Source organism: Heterodontus francisci, chromosome 31 (assembly GCF_036365525.1).
Source record: "Heterodontus francisci isolate sHetFra1 chromosome 31, sHetFra1.hap1, whole genome shotgun sequence".
Taxonomy (NCBI): Eukaryota; Metazoa; Chordata; class Chondrichthyes; order Heterodontiformes; family Heterodontidae; genus Heterodontus; species Heterodontus francisci.
This window is the reverse complement of record NC_090401.1, coordinates 64,418,308-64,441,023: the sequence shown is the minus strand read 5'-3', so window position 1 is coordinate 64,441,023 and position 22,716 is coordinate 64,418,308. Positions and strand designations below refer to the sequence as shown.

The window sequence follows — 22,716 nt, the reverse complement described above, 5'->3', positions numbered from 1 at the left end:
GAAGTTAAAATCACCCACCACTACAACCCTGTTACCTTTACATCTTTCCAAAATCTGTCTACATATCTGCTCCTCTACCTCCCGCTGGCTGTTGGGAGGCCTGTAGTAAACCCCCAACATCGTGACTGCACCCTTCCTATTCCTGAGCTCCACCCATATTGCCTCGCTGCATGACCCCTCTGAGGTGTCCTCCCGCAGTACAGCTGTGATATTCTCCTTAACCAGTAATGCAAATCCCCCACCCCTTTTACATCCCCCTCTATCCCGCCAGACCTTCTGCTATTTCCTCTCGTTTCTTTTAGCAGCCTAGGGTACATATTATCTGGCCCTGGTGATTTATCAACTTTCAAGGATGCTAATCTCCCTATGTTTATCACATCCAATACTTCACACTCCTCCTCCTTAACTACGATATCTGCATTGTCCCCCTCTTTTGTGAAGACAGATGCAAAGTATTCATTAAGAACCATAACAACATCTTCCGCCCCTACACATAGGTTACCTTTTTGGTCTTTTTATGGGCCCTACTCTCCTTAGTTATCTTACTCTTACTCTTAATGTATTGATAAAACATTTTTGGGTTCACCTTGATTTTGCTTGCCAATATTCTTTCATTCCCTCTTTGATTTCCTAATTTCCGTTTTGATTTCACCCCTCCACTTTCTATACTCCCCTCAGCTTTCTGTAGTATTGAGTTCTCTGTCGGACATCAGCTTTCCTTTTCTGCCTTATCTTGCCCTCTAGGCTCCTTCACGTCCATGGGACTCTAGATTTGGCTGTCTCACCCTTTTTTCTTTGTGGGAACGTGTTTACTCTGAACCCCTTGAATCTCCCCTTTGCCTCCCACTGCTCTGACACTTCAACTAGCTGTTTCCAGTCCACTTTCACTAAATCACTCCTCACTTTAGTAAAATTGGTCTTGCTCCAATTGAGAACACTAACTCCTGTTCTTTCTCTGTCATTTTCTATAATTATGCTAAAATTGACTGAATTATAATTGCAACCACGAAAATGCTCTCCCACTGCCACTCCTTCCACCTGCCCATCTTCATTCCTAAAAGTAAGTCTAAAACTGTGCCCGCTCTTGTTGGACTTGCTACATACTGGCCAAAAAAGTTCTCTTGAATGCACCTCATGCATTCTGCTTCCTCAATTCCTTTCACGCTAAAACTATCCCAGTTAATATTGGGGTAGTTAAAATCCCCTACTATTACTGCCCTATGTTCTTACACTTCTCAGAGATTTGTCTATATATCCACTCTTCTATCACCGTATGTTTGGGGGTCTATAATACACTCCCAGCAGTGCAATTGCCCCTTTTTTTTTTGTTCCTTAGCTAAATCCATATGGCCTCATTTAATGAACCTTCTAACATATCATCCCTCCTCACAGCTGTAATAGTTTCCTTGACCAAAATTGCCACTTTCTTATACCCCTTCCTATCGCATCTGAACCCTGTAACCAGGAACTTTGAGCTGCCATTCCTGTCCCTCCTTAAGCCATGTTTCTGTAATAGCTATGATATCATACTGCCGCGTGTCTATCTGTGCCCTCCACTCATCTGCTTTATTTGCTGTACTCCTTGCTTTGAAATCGATACCCTTGAGCACTGCCAAACTTTTTTTTAACATTTTCTAACCTTTGTTTCCTCTGTCTTCCAGATTCATTCATTAATTTTCTGCCTTCCATTTTCATTTCTGATTTTGTCCCAACTGAGTCTACCCTCAGCTCCCCATCCCTCTGCCAAGCTAGTTTAAACCCTCCCCAGCAGCACTAGGAAAACGTCCCCCAAGGAACTCAGTCCCGGCTCTGTTCAGGTGCAGCCCTTCTAGCTTGTATAAGTCCCAATGTCCCAGGAATCTAACGCTCTCCCTCCTGCACCATCTTTCCAACCACGCATTCATCTGTCTTATCCTTTGATTTCTATAATCACTTGCACAAGTCATCCAAGTCATTTATATAAATTTTAAAACGCTGAGGCCTCAGCACTGATCCCTGCAACACACCACTCATTACATCTTGCCAATTAGAAAGTGATCCATTTATGCCTATTCTCTGTTTCCTGTTAGCTAGCCAATTTTCTATCCATAAGAAAATGTTACCCCTACACAATGAGCTTTTATTTTTAGTCGTTTGGTAGTGCAGAACTTGAGAATTGCTGAAAATAGAGACATGTTGTCGAAGCTTTTCGTCTTGCACTCATCAGGACAATTGCAAGAATAACCAATGTAAGGGAAATCAACAACATATACCGCATGAGAAGAGAGTGCTGATTGGTTGGCAAGTGAACTCTGAATGCTTATAGCGTTGATATGAGAATGCACCAGTTTACGGTGACTGACAGTTAACTGTCAAGCTTTATTTGAAATTTAAACCAGGCAGCTTGACTCTGGTCAAGGCATTGCCCTGAGGAATGAACCAGCGAATGGCGTCACTTGCTTAGTTCAGCTGAAACAGGCGCAATGTGTGTACATGTTCTTTGTCTGCAAAGAACACGGCCCTGTGTATTAATGTATATAGCTTCCAAAACGTGCAAATGCGCCACACTGCGAGCCCTACTGACCATCTTAAATTGATAGCATAATTCTTAGCACACTGAGGATTATTTAGCAAATGTTGTCCAGTCGAAGAATCACATCTAATGTTGGACACTGTTTTGAGTTTTGCAAGCATGGGCTGGTTGGGTACGGCCTGTACCTTGCCCGTTGCAAACAGCGGAAGGGACATGTTCTTTGATATGATCCGCCAGTCTTTGGGACGTACGGCCTATGTACCTAGCATCACACTGGCATTGAAATTCATATATCACTTTACTCATTTGTAAGATAGGCAGGACGTCTTTTTGGCTTGATGGCAGCATCCTTTTAGTGGCGAAGACCACACGTTGTTACTGCATAGTAGCAGTGTGAAACAGCGAGCTTTACCTGTTGCTCAAATTTTGGGATACATAATTTGAGGTAGACTGGGCACTTTTCAAAGACATCCTGCGTGACAATGGCTACTCTGAACAGATCCTTTCTCGCTGTATATCGCGCAAACCTATGACCGGGCCTAAGGCCGTTATTTTCAGCCCTGAAAAATTGGGTAAACATGATTTCCCTTTCTCAACCATGTTGACTGTGCCTGATTACCTTGAATTTTTCTAAATGCCCTGCTATAACATCTTTAATTTCCAACATTTGCCCCAAGACAGATGTTAAGCTAACTGGCCTGTAGTTTCCTGCTTTGTCTCCCTCCCTTTTTGAATAAAGGAGTTACAATCACTATTTTTCAATCGAATGAAAATTTCCCCAAATCTAGGGAATTTGGGAAAATCAAAACTAACGTATCAACTATCTTGCTAGCCACTTCTTTTAAGACCCTAGAATACAGTCCATTAGGACCTGGGGACAAGTGACAGTCAGGATGGTGTGTGGCTTGGAGGGGAACTTGCAGGTTGTGTTCCCATGTATCTGCTACCCTTGTCCGTCTAGGTGGAAGAAGTCATAGGTTTGGAGGTGCTGTCTAAGGAGCCTTGGTGTGTTGCTGCAGTGCATCTTGTAGATGGTGTACACTGCTGCCATTGTGTGTCGGTGCAGGGAGTGCATGTTTGTAGATGGGGTGCCAATCAAGCAGGCTGCTTTGTCCTAGATGGTGTTGAGCTTCTTGAGTGTTGTTGGAGCTGCACCCATCCAGGCAAGTGGAGAGTATTCCATCACACTCCTGACTTGTGCCTTGTCGATGGTGCACAGGCTTTGGGGAGTCAGGAGGTGAGTTTCTCACCCAGGATTCCTAGCCTCTGACCTGCTCGTGTAGCCATGGTATTTATGTGGCTGCTCCAGTTCAGTTTCTGGTCAATGGTAACCCCAGGATGTTGATCGTGGGGGATTCGGCGATAGTAATACCATTGAATCAAGGGGAGATGGTTAGATTCTCTCTTGTTTGAAATAGTCATTGCCTGGCACTTGTGTGACATGAATGTTACTTGCCACTTATCATAAGAGCAGGAGTAGGCCATTCGGCTTAGCGGCCTACTTTAGGTTGGGAAAACGAACCTGACCGAACCACTGTGGACCCGAGCCCGACCCGGCCCGAGTCCCTCTGCTCTTGACCCGACCCGTTTACTCAACTCCCGACTCTGAACCTTCACAAAGCTGCCGCGCGTGCGTGATGACGTCATAGTGACGTCACTCGCTCAGTGCGCAGACTCAGTTTTGTCCCGGACTCCCAGCTCAAGTAAATTTTGTGTTTGTTTTAAATTTTTAATACTTACCAGCAGAGCACTTACCGTGTGTGTCTGGCCCGACCTGAGCCTGAAGATGGGCCCGACCCGAACCCGACGCATGTTGTCGGGTAGCAGGCCTCTAATTCAGCCCATCGAGCCTGCCCTGCCATTCAATACGGTCATGGCTGATCTTCCACTTCAATGCCTTTTTATCAGCTCAAGTCTGGATATTGTCCAGGTGTTGCTGCATTTCTACACAGACTGCTTCAGTATCTGAGGAGTCACGAATGGTGCTGTACATTGTGCAATCATCAGCGAACATCCCCACTTCTAACCTTATGATTGAATGAAAGTCATTGATGAAGCAGCTGAAGATGGTTGGGCCTAGGACACTATCCTGAGGAACTCCTGCAGTGATGTCCTGGAGCTGAGATGATTCACCTCCGACAGCCACGGCCATCTTCGCAACAAGCTTGATCATTTTAAGGCACAAATTGAGGCAAATGGGTACGATTTAATTGCCATTACAGAGACGTGGCTACAGGGTATCTAAGATCGGTAACTGAATATCCAAGGATATTTGTCATTTAGGAAGGATAGGCAAAAAGGAAAAGGAGGTGGAATAGCACTCTTAAGGGACAAGATCAGTGTTTTAGTGAGAGAGGATCTTGGATCGAAGGATCAAGAACTGAACTGGAGTAGCCATATAAATACCATGGCTACAAGAGCTGGCCAGAGGCTGGGAATTCCGTGGCGAATACCTCACCTGACTCCCCAAAGTCTGTCCATCATCTACAAGGCACAAGTGAAGTGTGTGATGGAATGCTTTCCACTTGCCTGGATGGGTGTGGTTTCAACAACACTCAAGAAACTCGACACCATCCAGGACAAGGCAGCCTGCTTGATTGCCACCCCATCCACAAACGTTCACGCCCTTCACCACCAACGCACCTTGGCAACAGTGTGTACCATCGACAAGATGTACTGTAGCAGCGCACCAAGGCTCCTTAGACAGCACCTTCCAAACCTGTGACCTCGACCACCTAGAAGGACAAGGGCAGCCGATGCATTATAATACCACCTGCAAATTCCCCTCCAAGCCACAGACCATGCTGACTTGGAACTATAGGGCTGTTCCTTCACTGTTGCTGGGTCAAAATCAAAGGCTAAGGGAATGGTCAAGCACATGGCAGAAGGAATATAATGTGAATAAGTGTGAAAATATCTACTTTGCTGGAAAAAACACTATTTCTTAAATGGTAAGAGGTTGTGAAGTGTTGGTGTCCAAAGGGACCTGGGTGTCTTTGTTCATGAGTCACTAAAAGCTAGCATGCAGGTGCAACAACCAATAAGGAAGGCAAATGGTATGTTGGCTTTCATCGCAAGGGGGTTTGAGTACAGAAGTAAAGATGTCTTGCAATTGTGTAGAGCCTTGATGAAACTGCACCTGGAGTATTGTGTACAGTTTTGATTTCCTTATCTAAGGTAGAGTATGCTTGCCATAGAGGGAGTGCAATGGAGATTTACCAGACTAATCCCTGGGGTGGCGGGATTGTCTTATGAGGAGAGATTGAGGAAACTGTGTCTGCATTCTCTAGAGTTTTGAAAAATGAGAGGTGATCTCATTCTAACTTGCGCAATTCTTGTAGGGCTTGACCGGATGGATCTGGATAGGATGTTTTCCCTGGCTGGTGAGACTAGAACCAGGGCACATAGTCTCAGAATAAAGGACAGACCATTTAGGTCTGAGATGAGGATGAATTTCTTCCATCAGAGGATGGTAGATCTGTGGAATTCTCTACCCCAGAAGCCTGTGGAAGCTCAGTCATTGAGCATGTTCAAGACAGAAATCTATAGATTTCTGGAAATGAATTATATCGAGGGATATGGGATAGTACGGGAAAGTGGCATAGAGGTAGATGATCGGCCATGACCTAATTGAATGGTGGAGCAGGCTTGACCAGCTGAATGGCCTACTCCTGTTCTTATGTTCCTATCCTTGCTGATGCTAGCTTTTTATTCTACAAAACTGAATTTGAACTGCTCAATTGCCATGATGGAATTTGAACTTGTCTCTGGATCTTTCGTCCAGACCTCTGGATTTGTAATCCAGTATCATGGCACTATTCTACCTTACCTGTTGCTGCTCAGTTATAATTTTGTTTGGATTGCAATCAATGATTGCTGTAACTTTTCCTGGTTGTACATGACCTACTTAGTTCAATGGAGTGGGGGGGTGTGTTTTAAAAAAAAATTTTTGCACAGCGCCCCCTCCCAAGTCAATGCCTTTAAAGGAACTGCTGTGAGCAGCCTGTAGAGTACTTTCACGATTGCTAAGCAAGAGGCAACATTCCTTACAGTACCCATTTCCAAATCACTTTTTTTATATTATTATCTTGCTTCCAGCTGTTATTTTGCTTATTGTAACTAAGGTGACCAGGATGGGGATTTTTTTTTTTTTGATTCTGCTATGTTTGGAGGATAAAGGCCAGTTCTTGAGGGGTCTATAAAGGCAGGCCCAACTGTACGTTGTTATGAATGTACCTTTCTCCCTAGGACTCACATTTACTAGCCTTTCTGGTTGCATCTGAGGACACTTTGTTTTGGTTACAATGCTTCTCATAGGAAGCTGCTAGATTTTGTAGGCTGACCCTTTTTGTAGCAGAGATGTGGGTGTTTACATGGTTGCGGATTAAATTTTTACAGTACCTGACGCTTCCAAGGTGCCACCAGTAACGCTTACCAAATCAGTCTGTTGGTAGCTCTCAACTGCATCAAGAAAGTTACAAAGGTTTTGTTCATTAATTTCCTTGTGGAAATGAAATTTCAACTCAATTTTGTACTGTTATGAAAGTGCCTCTGTTTTATTAAATACATTTTTTTGAGTATTCATTTTTGAAAGATTGAAGAAATGTTAAACTTTGGAGTTTTCAAAGGAGGTCATGTAAAGGCCACTTGACTTTGAAAAACAGTCCCTGGAAATGTTTTTAAAAGGGGCACTGAGATCTTGAGGAAAACCAGCCTTTCTGGGAAACCACCTGACTTCCAGCTCAAATAACAGAGAACTTTGGACACCTGGAGAAGTTCTTTACAAAGAAGTGACTGATCAAGATTGATGACGGTCAAAAGGTTGACCTCCTGTTGTCGGTTTCACTTTTGAATTGTTTTCAGTTGGGGTTGAACTGTATAAAAGAACTCCCAAGGAAGAAGACCACAACCCAGTTCAGCTTTTCAGCACCTCTTTTTTTTAAAAAAAAAAAAGATCCTGAGAAGTCCACTGTGTCAACTCATCTCATCTCCTGCCTTTGAAGAAAAGCCTGCTAAATTAATTCAAAAGCCGCTTGAAAAGAACTTTTCAAAAAGATCTCAGTGATCCATCTACCTGTAATCAGGCAAGACTGTGTGCCAGTTTTGGAACACAACACATCTCATCTGCTGTTTCTTCAAGAATGAGGAAGTATTCAGCCCAAGTTTTTTTTTGTCTGTAATCGAACACTTAAAAGCAAAAATCCCTTTATTTTTCCAGTTAATGTGTGTGTGAGATTCTGAGGTTCTATGGGTGAACAAAAGAACTTTAATATTTCAATCTGTGTTTATGCTTTACTTCATTACTGGTTAAGACTTATTTTATAATAAACTGGTAATTTTGTTTATTAAAGAAACTTGGTTGTGTTTTATTCTGGGATAAAAATATGACCATATCGGTAAGTGGGGAAAAATTTTAAATATTTGTTGTGACCCGTGGAGAAGTGGAAGTAGAATAAACAGTTCACTCCTCCCGCCTCGGTCTTAACAGTACCCAAAAAACATTGTACCCTGAATACCCAAGACTACAGAGCATAGGAGATTGTACCCAGATATTGTAGACTGAGCTTGGCTGCTACCTTCTGATAGCCAGGGTATACTACTGTCTTCTGGAAAAGGTGTCCTGGATTGCCAAACAGCCATCCTCCTTAAACCCACCTTATACAACAGCATATCCACTTTGCCAGCCATTGATTGGAGTCGTGCCACCTTGTTGTATCACTTGCACAGAGACTTCATTTTGTGTACCACATTAAATTTTATTTTTGCTTGACACATTTTTCCAAATCGCTAAGGCTTAACAAAAAACTGCCAAATATTTAAAGTAAATTTTGAAGTTTATATAGTTTCTGTTTTAGAATCCATTTACCTGTTAACTAGGAACATCTCTAAATTTCAGCTATTATCCATATTTTGCACATTACTACTTGACCAAGCTGTGCCAGGAGATTGTTTGAATTAGCTGGCAATGGAAATTTGGGCTGTTAACCTCTACGCTGTGAACTAAATTGGCCCAGGCAGCCAGTCATTTCTGACATGAATTTTGCTCACTGGTAGATAAATCATAGGTTAGAGCACCCAATGACTGTTAATGCCTACAATTTGATGTATATTAAAGGAAATAATTTTAAACTCCTGCCATGCCAACATACACTGCACTGTACAGTTTCGCTCCACTTCTGACCATTTGAGTGAAGAATAGAGTGAAACAGGATTGTCTCCTAGCCCCCACTCTGTGGCATCTTTTCTACGCTCCTGACCTTCGCCTTCCCTGCAGATGTGGAAGGAGTCTACTTGCATACGAGGTCCGACAGCAAGCTCTACAATCTATCGAGGCTCAAAGCGAAGACAAAAACACATCACGTCCTGATCAGAGAACTCCTACTATGATGATGCTGCACTAATCGCTCACATGAAAATTCAGCTACAAATGCTCATGTCTCCTGTGCCTGTAACTTGTTCTCCTTGACTATATGCATCAAGAAAACCTTGGTCAGGGGACGAGGTGTTGCATCTCCGCCCCTGATCACACGAAATAAGGTTAGCAAATTCTGCTACCTTGGGTCCATGGTGACAGACAATTTGTCCCTTGATGCAGAGTTTGATCTACACATAGGGAAAGCAGCTAACGCCTTTGGTTGACTTGCGAAACTCACATGGGATGACTCCAAGCTGACCCTTGGGACCAAGCTGGTGGTTTATAAGGCCTGTGTTCTCAGCACATTGCTGTATGGCTGTGAAATATGGGTAACCACAGCTACCAGGAAAAGAAACTCCATTTCCATCCTTGCTGTCTGCAGTAGATTATGGGTATATTCTGGTAGGACAAAATCACGAGGCAGTCCTCTTAAAGGCAGAGCTCCCAAACGTGTTGGTACTAATCGAACAGAGGAAGCTTTGGTGGATCAGACATGTCTGTTGGATGGAAGATGGTCGCATACCCAAGGACCTTCTGTGGTGATGTAGCCAGGGCCAGATGACCAGTGGGGCACCCAAAGCTCTGCTTCAAGGATGCTTGTAAGTGTGGTATGAAGGCCGTAAATGCCAACTATCACATTTGGGAGTCACTAGCTGGTGCAAAAGGGAAATGGCAACGCAACCTGTGGACTAGTCTGCACTATCATGATGACCAGTTGCTGCAGTAGCTTGGCAACAGGTGCCAACGTCAAACAACAACTCACAGAATCGCTTGGCAGCTTGACATGCAGTGCTTATGGCAGAACCTGCCTCTCAAGGATTGGCCTTCACAGCCATCAACAAAGGTGCACCAAGAGAAGACAACCCACCTAAATAGATTGTTAGCTGCGTGTCCATCAACTTTCGTAGCTGGAAGGATGCCAACCGATATATAGAAATTAAAGGAAATAATGATTTTAAACTTGTGACCCAGGCTGCCCCATGGCATGCACTTAAGCAGTTGAAAAAGACACTTGACTATTCTTGTATTAAAATACTGTTACAACCAGGTGAGAAAGAGGTCTAGGGTTCTCTTTCAGCCTTCACCTGGTCTTACTGTAACAGTGTTTAATTTTAAACACCCCATGTTTTTAGCTCCTCCTTGGTGAATACTTGTTCACTGCTTTCCAATTATAAGGCAAAGAAACCAGCGCAAACAGGCTTTCTTGGGTTTAAAGAAGAAAAGTTGAAATTGATTAAACTTAAACTAATTCGGTTGAGACCTACAGGTACACGATGTGCCCACGCTGGCATGTATACGCGATACACATGCAAATAGAGACACAAAAGAGCAAAAAAAAATAAAGTGGGAAAGTTTGTTGCAATATCTGAAGAGTTATGGTTCTTCAAGCTCACTGTAGAGTCTTTGATTGTAGGTAGATCTTGTTTTTTGTTGGGGCCCAGTATTCTTCTTAAACCTTGTTCATTGTAAGAAACTTTTCTCTCTTGGGGTTCTTGTGTCTTCAGTGGGTTTTGGAGTTCTGAGAGAGAGATGGGAGCAGGCAGACAGACAGGAGGTCTTTAGTTCAGGAGCATTCTTTCTGCAGTTTCTCAGTTCAAACTGTACAATTCAGAAACCCCCAGGTTACCAAGCAGGTTAGTCATGTGACTAACTGATCTGACCACGTCTTTGCTCTGTATTGTATCATCTTAGTAGGGAATGGAATGCGCATTCCCTGCCTTGAATGTCTTAGTATGTAAATGTGTTCTTTCCAGCCAAGGTCTGGCAGCCCTTGTAACGGGCCTTCTCTTCCCAGCAACAATTTGAAATTTAATGTCCATGTGGCGAAATTTAATATGCCTCATTCTTGGCAGGTGGAGGCCTGCATGACAGTACGTATAAACTAGCTTTCTTCAATTAACTTGGTTGTACAAATGTATATGTAATTGGTGATGTAGCATTATATCCGCTATTCCCTTTACTGGAATCCAGCTAGGGTAAGTCTTAATGGCATGTCGGGCACTCCCCCACCCCTTCTACAGATTTGCTTGATTCTTGTAAGAATTCTGAAAGTGATGCCTGGAATGCCTTAATCATTACATTCCATCTAGAAAAGTTCTTTTTTTATAATCTGCATTTTCAGTTTTTAATCTGTTTGTTTATAGATATCCTTTACCTTGCTTTGTGAATCCTTTCTCTAACTGTTAATTGTTGTATAATATTGCTAAAAATGGACTTGCCTTGTTTTTCCAGACTGTAGCATTGTGGGATTTAAGAAACTTGAAACTGAAGTTGCATTCCTTTGAATCACACAAGGACGAGATCTTCCAGGTACAGCTGTTGTCCTTTCTTCCCACACCCAAAACTGCAAAACGCATTATGTAGTCACTGTAGTTGCGGGGTACGCTGGTTTAGACAACTGTCCTTTATCTTTAGGCTTGCTGGGATCACAGCCACCTCCTTATCTTGCTCTATAATTGGTACATCCTGAGGGAATGAATTTGGTAAGTCTGGGTCTTGCTGGTGGATGTGCAATGGTGTTAAATGGCAGTGTTGCAGTGTCCATGTGGTGTGTCATAAAATTTCTCCTTGCACCAATTCGGTACCAGACACCAATAGCATTCATCATGATGATGATGAATGCAAAGTCCATATTTTAAAAACGTGCAATGCTATAAAATTTGAGTTGACCCTTTCTTAAATACTTGCATACTATTAGGAGTTAAAATGTTGTGACATTTACAAAGTAGATTGCAGTACAGTGACTTAGTTGAAAACATTCAACTTAGTCATATATTTGTCTTCAATATAGGTTTACATGTATGAAAACTTACTGTGGTCTTTGGGGAGTGGTCTGCTGGTAGATCAGCTGCAAGACCAGATGTGTAACATGAGCTTATTTTGGAGCACTCTTTTGCAGGAAAGTGGAGAATTAAGTAAGGAATTGGTCAAAATGAAGAAATGTTTTCTGCTTGGAGATGCAGTAAGGAAGAAAAAACTAATTGCAGTGTTAAATTAAATTTATTCTGCTAAATGACTTGCTGTGGAAGGGACCAGGCAAAAGCCAGGGATGTGACTTGTACTTGTTGCACCTGGTTGTATATTACATACGAACATACGAATTAGGAACAGAGCTAGGCCATTCGGCCCCTTGAGCCTACTCTGCCATTCAATAAGATCATCGCTGATCTGTTTGTGTTTCGCATTCCACGCTTTCATCTACTCCCGATTAACTTTTGATTCCCTTGCCCAACAAGAATCTATCTACCTCTGCCGTAAAAATATTCAATGTCCCCGCCTCCACCACCACCTGATGCGTAGAGTTCCAAAGTCTCAACCCTCAGAGAAAAAATTTCTCTTCATCTCTGTCCTGAAAGGGTGACCCCTAATTTTAAAACAGTGACCCCTAGTTCTGAACTCTCCCACAAGAGGTAACATTCTTTCCACATCCACCTTGTCAAGACTGTTCAGCATCTTTTATACTGGAATCAAGTCTCCCTTCACTCTTCTAAACTCCAGTGAAAACAAACTCAGTCTGCCCAACCTTTTCTCATAAGACAACCTGCTCATTCCAGGTATCAATCTATAAACCTCCTTTGAACAGCCTCCAACACATTTACATCCTTCCTTAAATAAGTGGCGCCATGGTTAGCACCGCAGCCTCACAGCTCCAGCGACCTGGGTTCGATTCTGGGTACTGCCTGTGTGGAGTTTGCAAGTTCTCCCTGTGTCTGCGTGGGTTTCCTCCCACAGCCAAAAGACTTGCAGGTTGATAGGTAAATTGGCCATTATAAAATTGCCCCTAGTGTAGGTAGGTGGTAGGGAATATAGGGACGGATGTGGTAGGAATATGGGATTAGTATAAATGGGTGGTTAATGGTCGGCACAGACTCGGTGGGCCGAAGGGCCTGTTTCAGTGCTGTATCTCTAAATAAATAAATAAAAGGAGACCAAAACTGCACACAGTATTTGGAGATGTAGTCTCACCAATGCCCTGTAAAACTGAAGCGTAACATCCTTACTTTTATTTTCAATTCCTCTTGTAATAAAGAATAGCATTCAATTAGCTGCCTTTATTACCTGCTGTACCTTTTTTTTTTTATACTAATTTTTTGTGACTCGTGCACTAGAACACCCAGGTCCCTCTGCACCTTGGAATTCTGCAGTCGTTCTCTCTTTAAGTAATACACTGCTCTTTTATTCTTCCTGCCAAAGTGAACTACTTCATATTTTACCACATGAGACTCCATCTACCAGATTTTTGCCCACTCACTCAACCCATTTATATTGGTTTGCAACCTCCTTATGTCCTCTTCACAACATACTTTCCTACCTATCTTTGTGTCATCTGCAAATGTAGCTACCATGCCATCACTCCCCTCATCTAAGTCATTGATATAAATGGTAAAAAGTTGAGGGCCGAGCACAGACCCCTGCAGGACTCCACTTGTCGCATCCTGCCAATCAGAAAAGGACCACATTTATGCATACTGTGCTTTCTGCCAGACAGCCAATCTTCTATCCATGCTGATATGTTGCCCCCTACACCATGAGCTTCTACTTTGCGCAATAACCTTCTGGAAATCCAAGTGCAGTACGTCAACGGACTCCCCTTTATTCACAGCGCATGTTACTCCTTCAAAGAACTCCAATAAACTGGTTAAACAAGATTTCCCTTTCAGAAAACCATGCTGACTATTCCTGATTACCTTGAGTTTTTCTAAGTGCCCGGTTATAACCTGCTGTAATCAATTCTAACACCTTTCCCATGACAGGCGTCAAGCTAACTGGCGTTTAGTTACCTGTTTTCTGCCTCTCTTCTTGAATAGAGGGGTTATATATGCTACTTTCCAGTCTAATCGAACCTTTCCAGAATCTAGTGAATTTTGAAAAATTATCAACGCACTTACTACCCCATTAGCCACCTTTAAGACCCTGGGATGAAGTTCATCAGGACCCGGGGGCTTGACAGCCTGCAGTTCCATCAGTTTGCTCAGTACCGCTTCCCTGGGGTGATTGTAATTTCCCCAAGTTCCTCTCTTCCTTCCATCTCCTGATTTACAGCCATTACTGGAGAGCAAGAGAGAGGGGAGCAGGGAAAAATCGAAAAGTGACATCAGTGACGTCATAATCAACAGGGAGAGCAGGGAAACAGAGAGCCGCCGGGGTGAGTATACAGGTAAGCTTTTAATTTAATTTAAATCAAGCATAGCATCAGACATCACTGCCAAGCAGGTAGGTGATTGGTTTGGGAAGAAGCTACCTGTTTGGTGAGTATCTGGTAAGTGATTAAGGTCCATTCTAATCCTAACGTTTAAAATAGTAAATGAACTAGTGGTAAGCTTAATAAATATATATATATATATATATATATATATATATATATATTAAAAAAAGGAAAATAAATAATTGAATAAAATGATTGTGATTAATTAAAACACATTAAGGATGGCGGAACAGGTGATGGTATGGCTGCAGCATGTGGGAGCTCCTGGATGCCAGTGTGATCCAGGGCAAACATGTCTGCAGTAAGTGTTTGCAGCTCAAAGAGCTCGGCTCAGAGTCACTGAACTGGAGTCTGAGCTGCAGACACTGCGACACATCAGGGAGGGGGAAAGTTACCTGGTCATTTTGTACCCGGAGGCAGTCACACCCCTAAGGATAGGGTCGTCTGATTTGGTCAGTGGTCAGGGACAGGAGAGTGTGGCTGCAGCTGAGGGGACCCAGAGGGCCGGAGTGCAGGAGCCTCCGCCTTTGCGATTGTCCAACAGGTTTGAGGTTCTTTCAGCTTGTTTGGATGAGAGTGGGGGCTGCAGGGTGGATGAGCAACCTGATCATGGCACCATGGTACAGGAAGCCATTCAAGTGGAGGGGGAAAAAAGGAATGTAGTGGTAGTAGGGGACAGTATAGTAGGGGGATTGACACTGTTTTCTGCAGCAAAGAGCGAGAGCCCAGATGGCTGTGTTGCCTGCCTGGTTCAGAGCATCTGCTCGGGGCTGGAGAGGAACTTACAGTGGGAGGGGGAGGATCCAGTCATCGTGGTCCATATAGGTACCAAGGGCATAGGCAGGACAAGGAAAGAGGTTCTGCGGAGTCAGTATGAGGAACTAAGCACCAAGTTAAGAAGCAAAACCTCAAAGGTGGTAATCTCTGCATTATTACCTGAGCCATGTGAAAATTGGGATAGGGCAAATAAGATTGGAGAAATTGATGCGTGGCTCAAAGACTGGTGTGATAGAAGTGGGTTCCGGTTCGTGGGGCACTGGCATCAGTACTGGGGAAAGTGGTGGCTGTACCGTTGGGACAGTCTACGCCTGAACCGTGTTGGGACCGGTGTTCTAGAGAGCCACATAAAGGGGGTGGAATTCTTAAAATGCATACGGGAGAGCTTTTTGAGCCAGTACGTAGAAAGTCCTACAAGAGAAGGTGCAGTACTGGACCTAATAGGGAACGAAGCTGGACAAGTTGTAGAAGTGGCAGTGGGGGGAGCATTTCGGGGATAGTGACCATAACTCTAAGATTTAGGGTAGTTATAGAAAAGAACAAAGATGGACCGGAAATAAAGGTACTGAATTGAAGGAAGGCCGATTTCAACATGATAAAACAGGATCTGGCCAAAGCAGCAGCTACTTGTAGGAAAGTCTACATCAGACCAGTGGGAGTCATTCAAAGAGGAAATAGTGAGGGTTCAGAGCCAACATGTACCCGTTGAGGTGAAGGGTAGGACCAACAAGCCCAGGGAACCCCGGAAGTCAAGGGATATAGAGGATTGGATCCGTTAATTAAAAATAAAAGGAGGCTTATGACATATTCCGAGCGTTGAAAACAGCGGAGGCACTAGAAGAGTATAGAAAGTGTAGGGGGTACTTAAAGTAATTAGGAGAGCGAAGAGGGGCAATGAAAAAAACACTGGCGGGCAAGATGAAGGAAAATCCCAAAGCGTTTTATAAGTATATTAAGGGTAAGAGGATAACCAGGGAAAGAGTAGGTGCGTTGGGGACCAACATGACAATGTGTGTGTGGAGTCAGAGGACATAGGTGAGGTTTTAAATGATTACTTTTCATCTGTGTTCACTATGCAGAAGGACGATATAGGTGTAGAGATCAGGGAGGGGGATTGTGATATCCTTGAACATATTAGCATTGAAAGGGAGGAAGTATGAGCTGTTTTAGCAGGCTTAAAAGTGGATAGATCCCCAGGCCCAGATGAGATGTATCCCAGGCTGTTATGTGAGGCAAGGGAGGAGATAGCAGGGGCTCTGACACAAATTATTTTCAAATCCGCTCTGGTCACAGGAGAGGTACCAGAGGATTGGAGGACAGCGAATGTGGTACCATTTTTCAAGAAGGGTAGCAGGAATAAACCAGGTAATTACAAGCCGGTGAGTCTAAAATCAGTGGTTGGGAAACAATTGGGGAAAAAAAATCTGAGGGACTGGATTAATCTCCATTTGGATAGTCAAGCATGGCTTTGTCAGGGGGAGATTGTGTCTGTCTAACTTGATTGAATTTTTCGAGACTGTGACAAGATGTGCAGATGAGGGTAAAGCAGTTGATGTAATCTACATGGACGTCAATAAAGCTTTTAGTAAGGTCCCGCATGGGAGATTGGTTAAGAAGGTAAGAGCCCATGGGATCCAGGGCAATTTGGCAAATTGGATTCAAAATTGGCTTAGTGGCAGGAGGCAGAGGGCAATTGTTGAGGGTTGTTTTTGCGAGTGGAATCCTGTGACTAGTGGTGTACCACAGGGATCGGTGCTGGGACCCTTGCTGTTTGTAATGTACATTAATGATTTAGACGTGAATATAGAAGGTATGATCAGTAAGTTTGCAGATGACACAAAAACTGGTGGTGTCGTAAATAGTGAGGAGGAAATCCTTAGATTATAGGACTATATAGATGGGCTGGTAAGATGGGGGGAGCAGTGGCAAATTTAATACTGAAGTCTGAGGTGATGCATTTTGGGAGGATAAACAAGGCAAGGGAATAAACAATGGATGGTAGGACCTTAGGAAGGATAGAGGGTCATGGGGACCTTGGTGTATTTGTCCATAGATCACTGAAGGCAGCAGCACAGGTGGGTAAGGTGGTTAGGAAGGCATATGGGATACTTGCCTTTATTAGCTGAGGCATAGAATATAAGAGCAGGGAGGTTATGATGGAGCTGTATGAAACGTTAATTAGGCCACAGCTGGAGTACTGTGTACAGTGCTGGGCATCACACTATAGGAAGGATGTGATTGCACTGGAGAGGGTGCAGAGGAGATTCACAAGGATTTTGCATGGGCTGGAGTATTTCAGCTATGAAGAGAGACTGAAAAGGCTAGGGATTTTTTTTCCTTAGAGCAGAGAAGGCTGAGGGTGGGGGGGACATGATTGAGGTATACAAGATTGAGGGGCATTGATAGGTTAGATAGAATCTTTTTCCCTTAGCAGAGGGGTCAGTAACCAGGGGGCATAAATTTCAGGTAAGGTGCAGGAAGTTTAGAGGGGATTTGAGGAAAATTGTTTTCACCCAGGGTGTTTGGAATCTGGAACGCACTGCCTGAAGAGGTGGTGGAGGCAGGAACCCTCAACACTTAAGAAGTATTTAGATGAGCATTTGAAATGCCATAGCATACAAGGCTTCTTGCCAAATGCTGGAAAACTGGATTAGAATAGATAGGTGCTTGATGACTGGCACAGACGCGATGGGCCGAAGGGCCTTTTTCTGTGCTGTGACTCTTGACTCTATAACTAGGGAAGTAGAGAGGGTTTTAAACTGAATAGTGGGGGCAAGGGATCAAATTCGGAAAGATATGGTAAATCAAGGAGTAGAGACAAGGCAAGAGAGAAAGGTATTAATATGGGAACTGATAAATGGACTGTGACAAGAAGGGACAAAGCGTACAAATCTAAGAGTAAATTAACAGATAAGGCTAGAGGTTACAAAAATAATGGAAGGGCAAAACGAAAGGCTCTGTATTTGAAGGCACGTAGCATTCGAAACAAAACATGAACTGAAAGCACAAATAGAAATAAATATGATCTGATAGACAATAGAGAGACATGGCTGCAGCACGATTTAGATTGTGACCTGAATATTGAAGGGTACATGGCATTTAGGAAGGACAGGAGGCTGGGAAAAGGGTAAGGGGTAGCTCTGTTAATTAATGATGGTATTAGTGCAATAGACAGGGATGACCTAAGTTCAGGAGACCAGGATGTAGAAGCAGCTTGGGTAGAGATGAGAAATCATAAAGGCAAGAAGTCACTTTTGGGAGTGGTGTACAGGCCACCCAACATTAACCACGCTGTAGGACGGGCTATAAAGGAAGAAATAATGGCAGCTTGTCAGAAAGGTACAGTGATAATTATGGGGGGTTTTAACCTACATATAGACTGGAAAAATGCAATGGGCAGAGGTAGCGTCGATGAGTACATAGAATGTTTTCGGGATAATTTCTTGGAACAATAAGTTCTGGAGCCAACCAGACAGCAGGCTATACTAGACCTGATACTGTGCAATGAGATGGGATTAATTAATGACCCCGTAGTTAAGGTGCCCCTAGGTAGCAGCGATCATGTGATTTGAATTTTGCATTCAGTTTGAGGGAGAGAAGAGTGGGTCCAAGATTTAGGGTGTGAAAAGAAGTGGCTAGTGAGATAGTTGATGCGTTAGTTTGAATTTTCCAAAATTCCCTAGATTCGGGAAGGTTCCGTTGGATTGGAAAATGCTTCAAAAAGGAAGGGAGACAGAAAGCTTAACATCTGTCTTAGGGAAAATGTTAGCTATTACTAAAGATGTTATAGCAGGGCATTTAGAAAAATTCAAGGTAATCAGGCAGAGTCAACATGGTTTTGTGAAAGGTAAATCCTGTTTAACAAATTTACTGGAGTTCTATGAGGGAGTTACATGTGCTGTGGATGTATTGTATTTGATTTCCAGAAGGCATTTGATAAGATGCCACATCGAAGGTTATTTCAGAAAATAAAAGCTCATGGTGCAGGGGGTAACATGTTGGTATGGATAGAAGATTGGCTAGCTAACAGTAAACAGTAGGCATAAATGGGTCATTTTCTGGTTGGCAAGATGTAACGAGTGGTGTGCCACAGGGTGCTTTGCTGGGGCCTCAACTTTTTACAATATATATAAATGACTTTGTTGAATGGACCAAAGATATGGTTGCTAAATTTGCTGATGACGCAAAGATAAGTAGGAAAGTAACTTGTGAAGAGGACATAAGGGGGCTACAAAGGGTTATAGATTGGTTAAGTAAGTAAGCAAAGTCCTGGAAAATGGAGTATAATGTTGGAAAGTGGGAAATTGTCCACTTTGGCAGGAAGAATAAAAAGAAGCATAATATCTAAATGGTGAGAGATTGCAGAGCTGAGATGCAGAGGGAACTGGATGTCCTTGTGTGTGAATCACAAAAGGTTAGTATGTAGGTACAGCATGTAATTAGGAAAGCAAATAGAATGTTAATTATTGCCAGGGGAATTGAATACAAAAGTAGGGAGGTTATGCTTTAGCTATACAGTGCACTGGTGAGACCACATCTGGAGTACTGTGTACGGTGCTGGTCTCCTTATTTAAGGAAGGATGTAAATGCGTTGGATGCAGTACAAAGAAGGTTTACTAGACCAATACCTGGAATTGGTGGGCTGAATTATGAGGAAAGCTTGGACAGGCTAGGCTTGTATCTGCTGGAATTTGGAAGAGTAAGAGGTGCCTTGATTGAAACATATAAGATCCTCAGGGGTCTAGACAGGATGGACGTGGAAAGGATGTTTCCCCTTGTGGGAGAATCTAGAACTCTGGGTCACTGTTTCAAAATAAGGGGTAGCCCATTTAAGGCAGAGATGAGGAGAAATTTTTTCTGAGGGTTGTGAGTCTGGAATTCTCTTCCTCAAAAGGTGGTGGAAGCCGAGTCTTTGAATATTTTTAAGGCAGAGGTCGATTGGATCCTTGATGAGCAAGGGGGTTAGAAGGTTATTGGGGGTAGGTGGAAATGTGGAATAATCAGTTCAGCCATGAACTTATTGAATGACTGACAGAGCAGGCTCGAAGGGCTAAGTGGCCTACTCCTGTTCCTAATTTCGTATGCTCTTATGTAGAGGTGCCTTTACTCAGGTCGTCAATTAATCCTGTCACATTACACAATGAAGTCTAATATAACCTGCTGTCTGGTTCCAGAATGTCCTGCTCTAAGAAACTATCTCAAAAGAATTGTGAACTCCCCATCCAGGCTACTATTGCCAATCTGATTTTTAGCTATTTGTGTAGATTAAAATGACCCATGATTATTGCCATCCCTTTATCACAAGCACACATTATTTCTTCTTGTATACTTCGTCCTACATTGTGGTTACGGGTAGGGGGCCTGTAGACCACTCCCCACTAGTTACTTGTTTCCCTTTCTATTCCTGATCTCTACCCAAACTGATTCTACATCCTGACCTCCTGAACGAAGGTCATTTTTAACTATTGCACCAATGTTCTACTTGATTAACAGTGCTACCCCTCCACCTTTTACGTAGCTTCCTTTTCTTCTTGAATGTCATATACCCCTCAATATTCAGGACTGAATCCTGGTCATCCTGCAGCCACGTCTCTGTAATGGCTATCGGATCATATTTATTTACTTTATGAATGCTAGTTGCATTCAAATACTGAATCTTTAGTTTTGTCTTTTCGTTATCTTTGTAACATCTAAGCTTGACTGGTGTTGTTAGGTTTTTTTTTCTCTGTCCCTTCCTGCCATTCTCTGGCCTTCATTCCCATATTACTATTCTGCTCTCCTGCCTTGACTCTACCCGTTAACTTGTATATCTACCCAGGCTTGATCCCTCACCCCCCCCCCGCCCCTCCTTTAGTTTAAACCCTCTCTACTTCCCTAGTTATACGGTTTGCTAGAACACTGGTTGCAGTACGGTTCAGGTGTAGACTGTACCAACGATACAGCCCCCACTTTCTCCAGTACTGGTGCCAGTGCCCCACAAACCGAAACCCATTTCTCTCACACCAGTCTTTGAGCTACGTATTCATCTCGCTAATCCTATGTGCCCTCTGCCAGTTGGCACGTGGCTCAAGTAATAATCCAGAGATTATTACCCTTGAGGTTCTGCTCTTCAATTTGGTGCCTAGCTCCTCATACTGTCTAAGCAGAACCTCTTTCCTAGTCCTAGCTTTGTCATTGGTATCTACATGCACCACGACAACTGGATCGTCCACCTCCCACTCCAAATTCCTGTTCAACCCTTTGCAGATGTCCCGAACCCTGGCACTGGGTAGGCAACACAGCCTTCAGGACTCGAGCTCTTGACTGTACAGAACAGTATCAATCCCCCTCACTATACTATCCCCTATTACCACTACATTCCTTTTTACTCCCTCCACTTTAATGGCTTCCTGTACCACAGTGCTATGGCCAGTCTGCTTATCTACTTTGCAGACCTGGCTTTAATCCACATGAGTTGAGAGCACCTCAAACCTGTTTGACAATTGCAAAGTCTGAGAGTTCTCCACTACAGTCCACTCTGTCCCTTTACCTGCTTCGCTCACAGTCGCATCCTCCTGTCCCTCACTGACCAAAACACACAACCCTGCTCTAAGAGGTGTGGCAGTCTTCTGAACAAAGTGTTCAGGTATTTCTCCCCCCTCCCTTATGTTGTGCACTGTTTGCAGTTCGGCTTCCAGATCAATAATCCTGATCTGGGATTCCTCGAGCTGCTTACACTTTCTGCAGACGTGTATGTCCTGGATCGCCTTGGTATCCAAAAGCTCCCACATACCACAGCTGCAACATAACGCCCGTCCTGCTATTAGTTAATTTACTTTAATTACTTTCTTAATTAACTTAGAACAATTCCTATATATAGTAGAATTTACTGTGCTTATTAAATGCTAGTACCACCTATAACTAAAGTTATACTTTTCTTAATTACACGTGTTTTAGGTATATTTAATTTCATTTTCTTATTTTATAATTCATTTTATTTTTTAAGTGTTAGTTCTTTTATAGATCTACCTTAACTCTGGTGGCCAAAGCTAGCTACTAACACACTGTCCCATATTATAAAGCTGTTCAATGCAGCAAAACTGCATAGTAATTATAATCGGTGCTAAAATATGTTGGGGCAGATTTCCTACTTCAGTACTATATGGACAGGATGTCAGCAGATCCGAGTGTGTCAGTTTTGGTGGGGGGGCCTGAATAGTTTTCAGGTTTTGGTCTCATTAACTTTTTTCCTGCGAGCTGTGGGCACGAAATGGGCACTCAGCTCCAACTCGTGTTTCCTATGGTGGATTATCAGCTGGCAGGTGGCATCTGTTTGGGTGGGGGGAGGGGTGGTTGTGAGAGAATGGGCCAAAAGATTTTAGTTTATAAATTCAAGATCCTTGTACAGTTGGTGTATTTATATTTCACAAGCACACAGCAGATCAACTTGAGGTAAAGCTGAAAGAAAATATATTTGTCTCTTTAATTTTTGTGCATTTTCAAATAAGCTTTGTCTTCTGGGTTCATTTTGCTGCAGTGATTTATTAAAGAAAATATTGCAATAATTAAATTTTCAGGCCACATTAGCTTTCTTTGTCATTTGTTTATGTCCCTGTATTTGGTACACTTTCTAAATACAAGGATAGGCAAGACTGGGGGAATGAGTATGATCTATCAAAGGCTTAGTCCATTTTCTGTGGGTGCTCAGTATGTGAAGTTCAAGTTGACTCATACTAGACAGTCAGCTAACTAATATACTTGGGAAATAAAATGTTTCGTAGAGAATTGCTGGTTTCTTGTAGGCAGTTGACATAGTGTATACAATGG

General features: G+C 43.0%; 1 protein-coding gene across 4 annotated transcripts in view; it reads left to right on the top strand.

Moving 5' to 3' along the window:
* The window catches only part of rbbp4 (retinoblastoma binding protein 4), a 77,418-nt gene that overhangs the window by 32,131 nt on the left and 22,571 nt on the right, over nucleotides 1-22,716 (top strand). For 3 of the 4 annotated variants that reach the window (XM_068011800.1, XM_068011803.1, XM_068011799.1), the window contains one exon: nucleotides 11,160-11,237. The exons of the other annotated variant lie outside the window; for it this stretch is intronic. In XM_068011800.1, coding sequence (XP_067867901.1) covers nucleotides 11,160-11,237 — 78 coding nt within the window. The remainder of the gene's footprint in view (nucleotides 1-11,159; nucleotides 11,238-22,716) is intronic. 4 annotated transcript variants of the gene reach the window in all.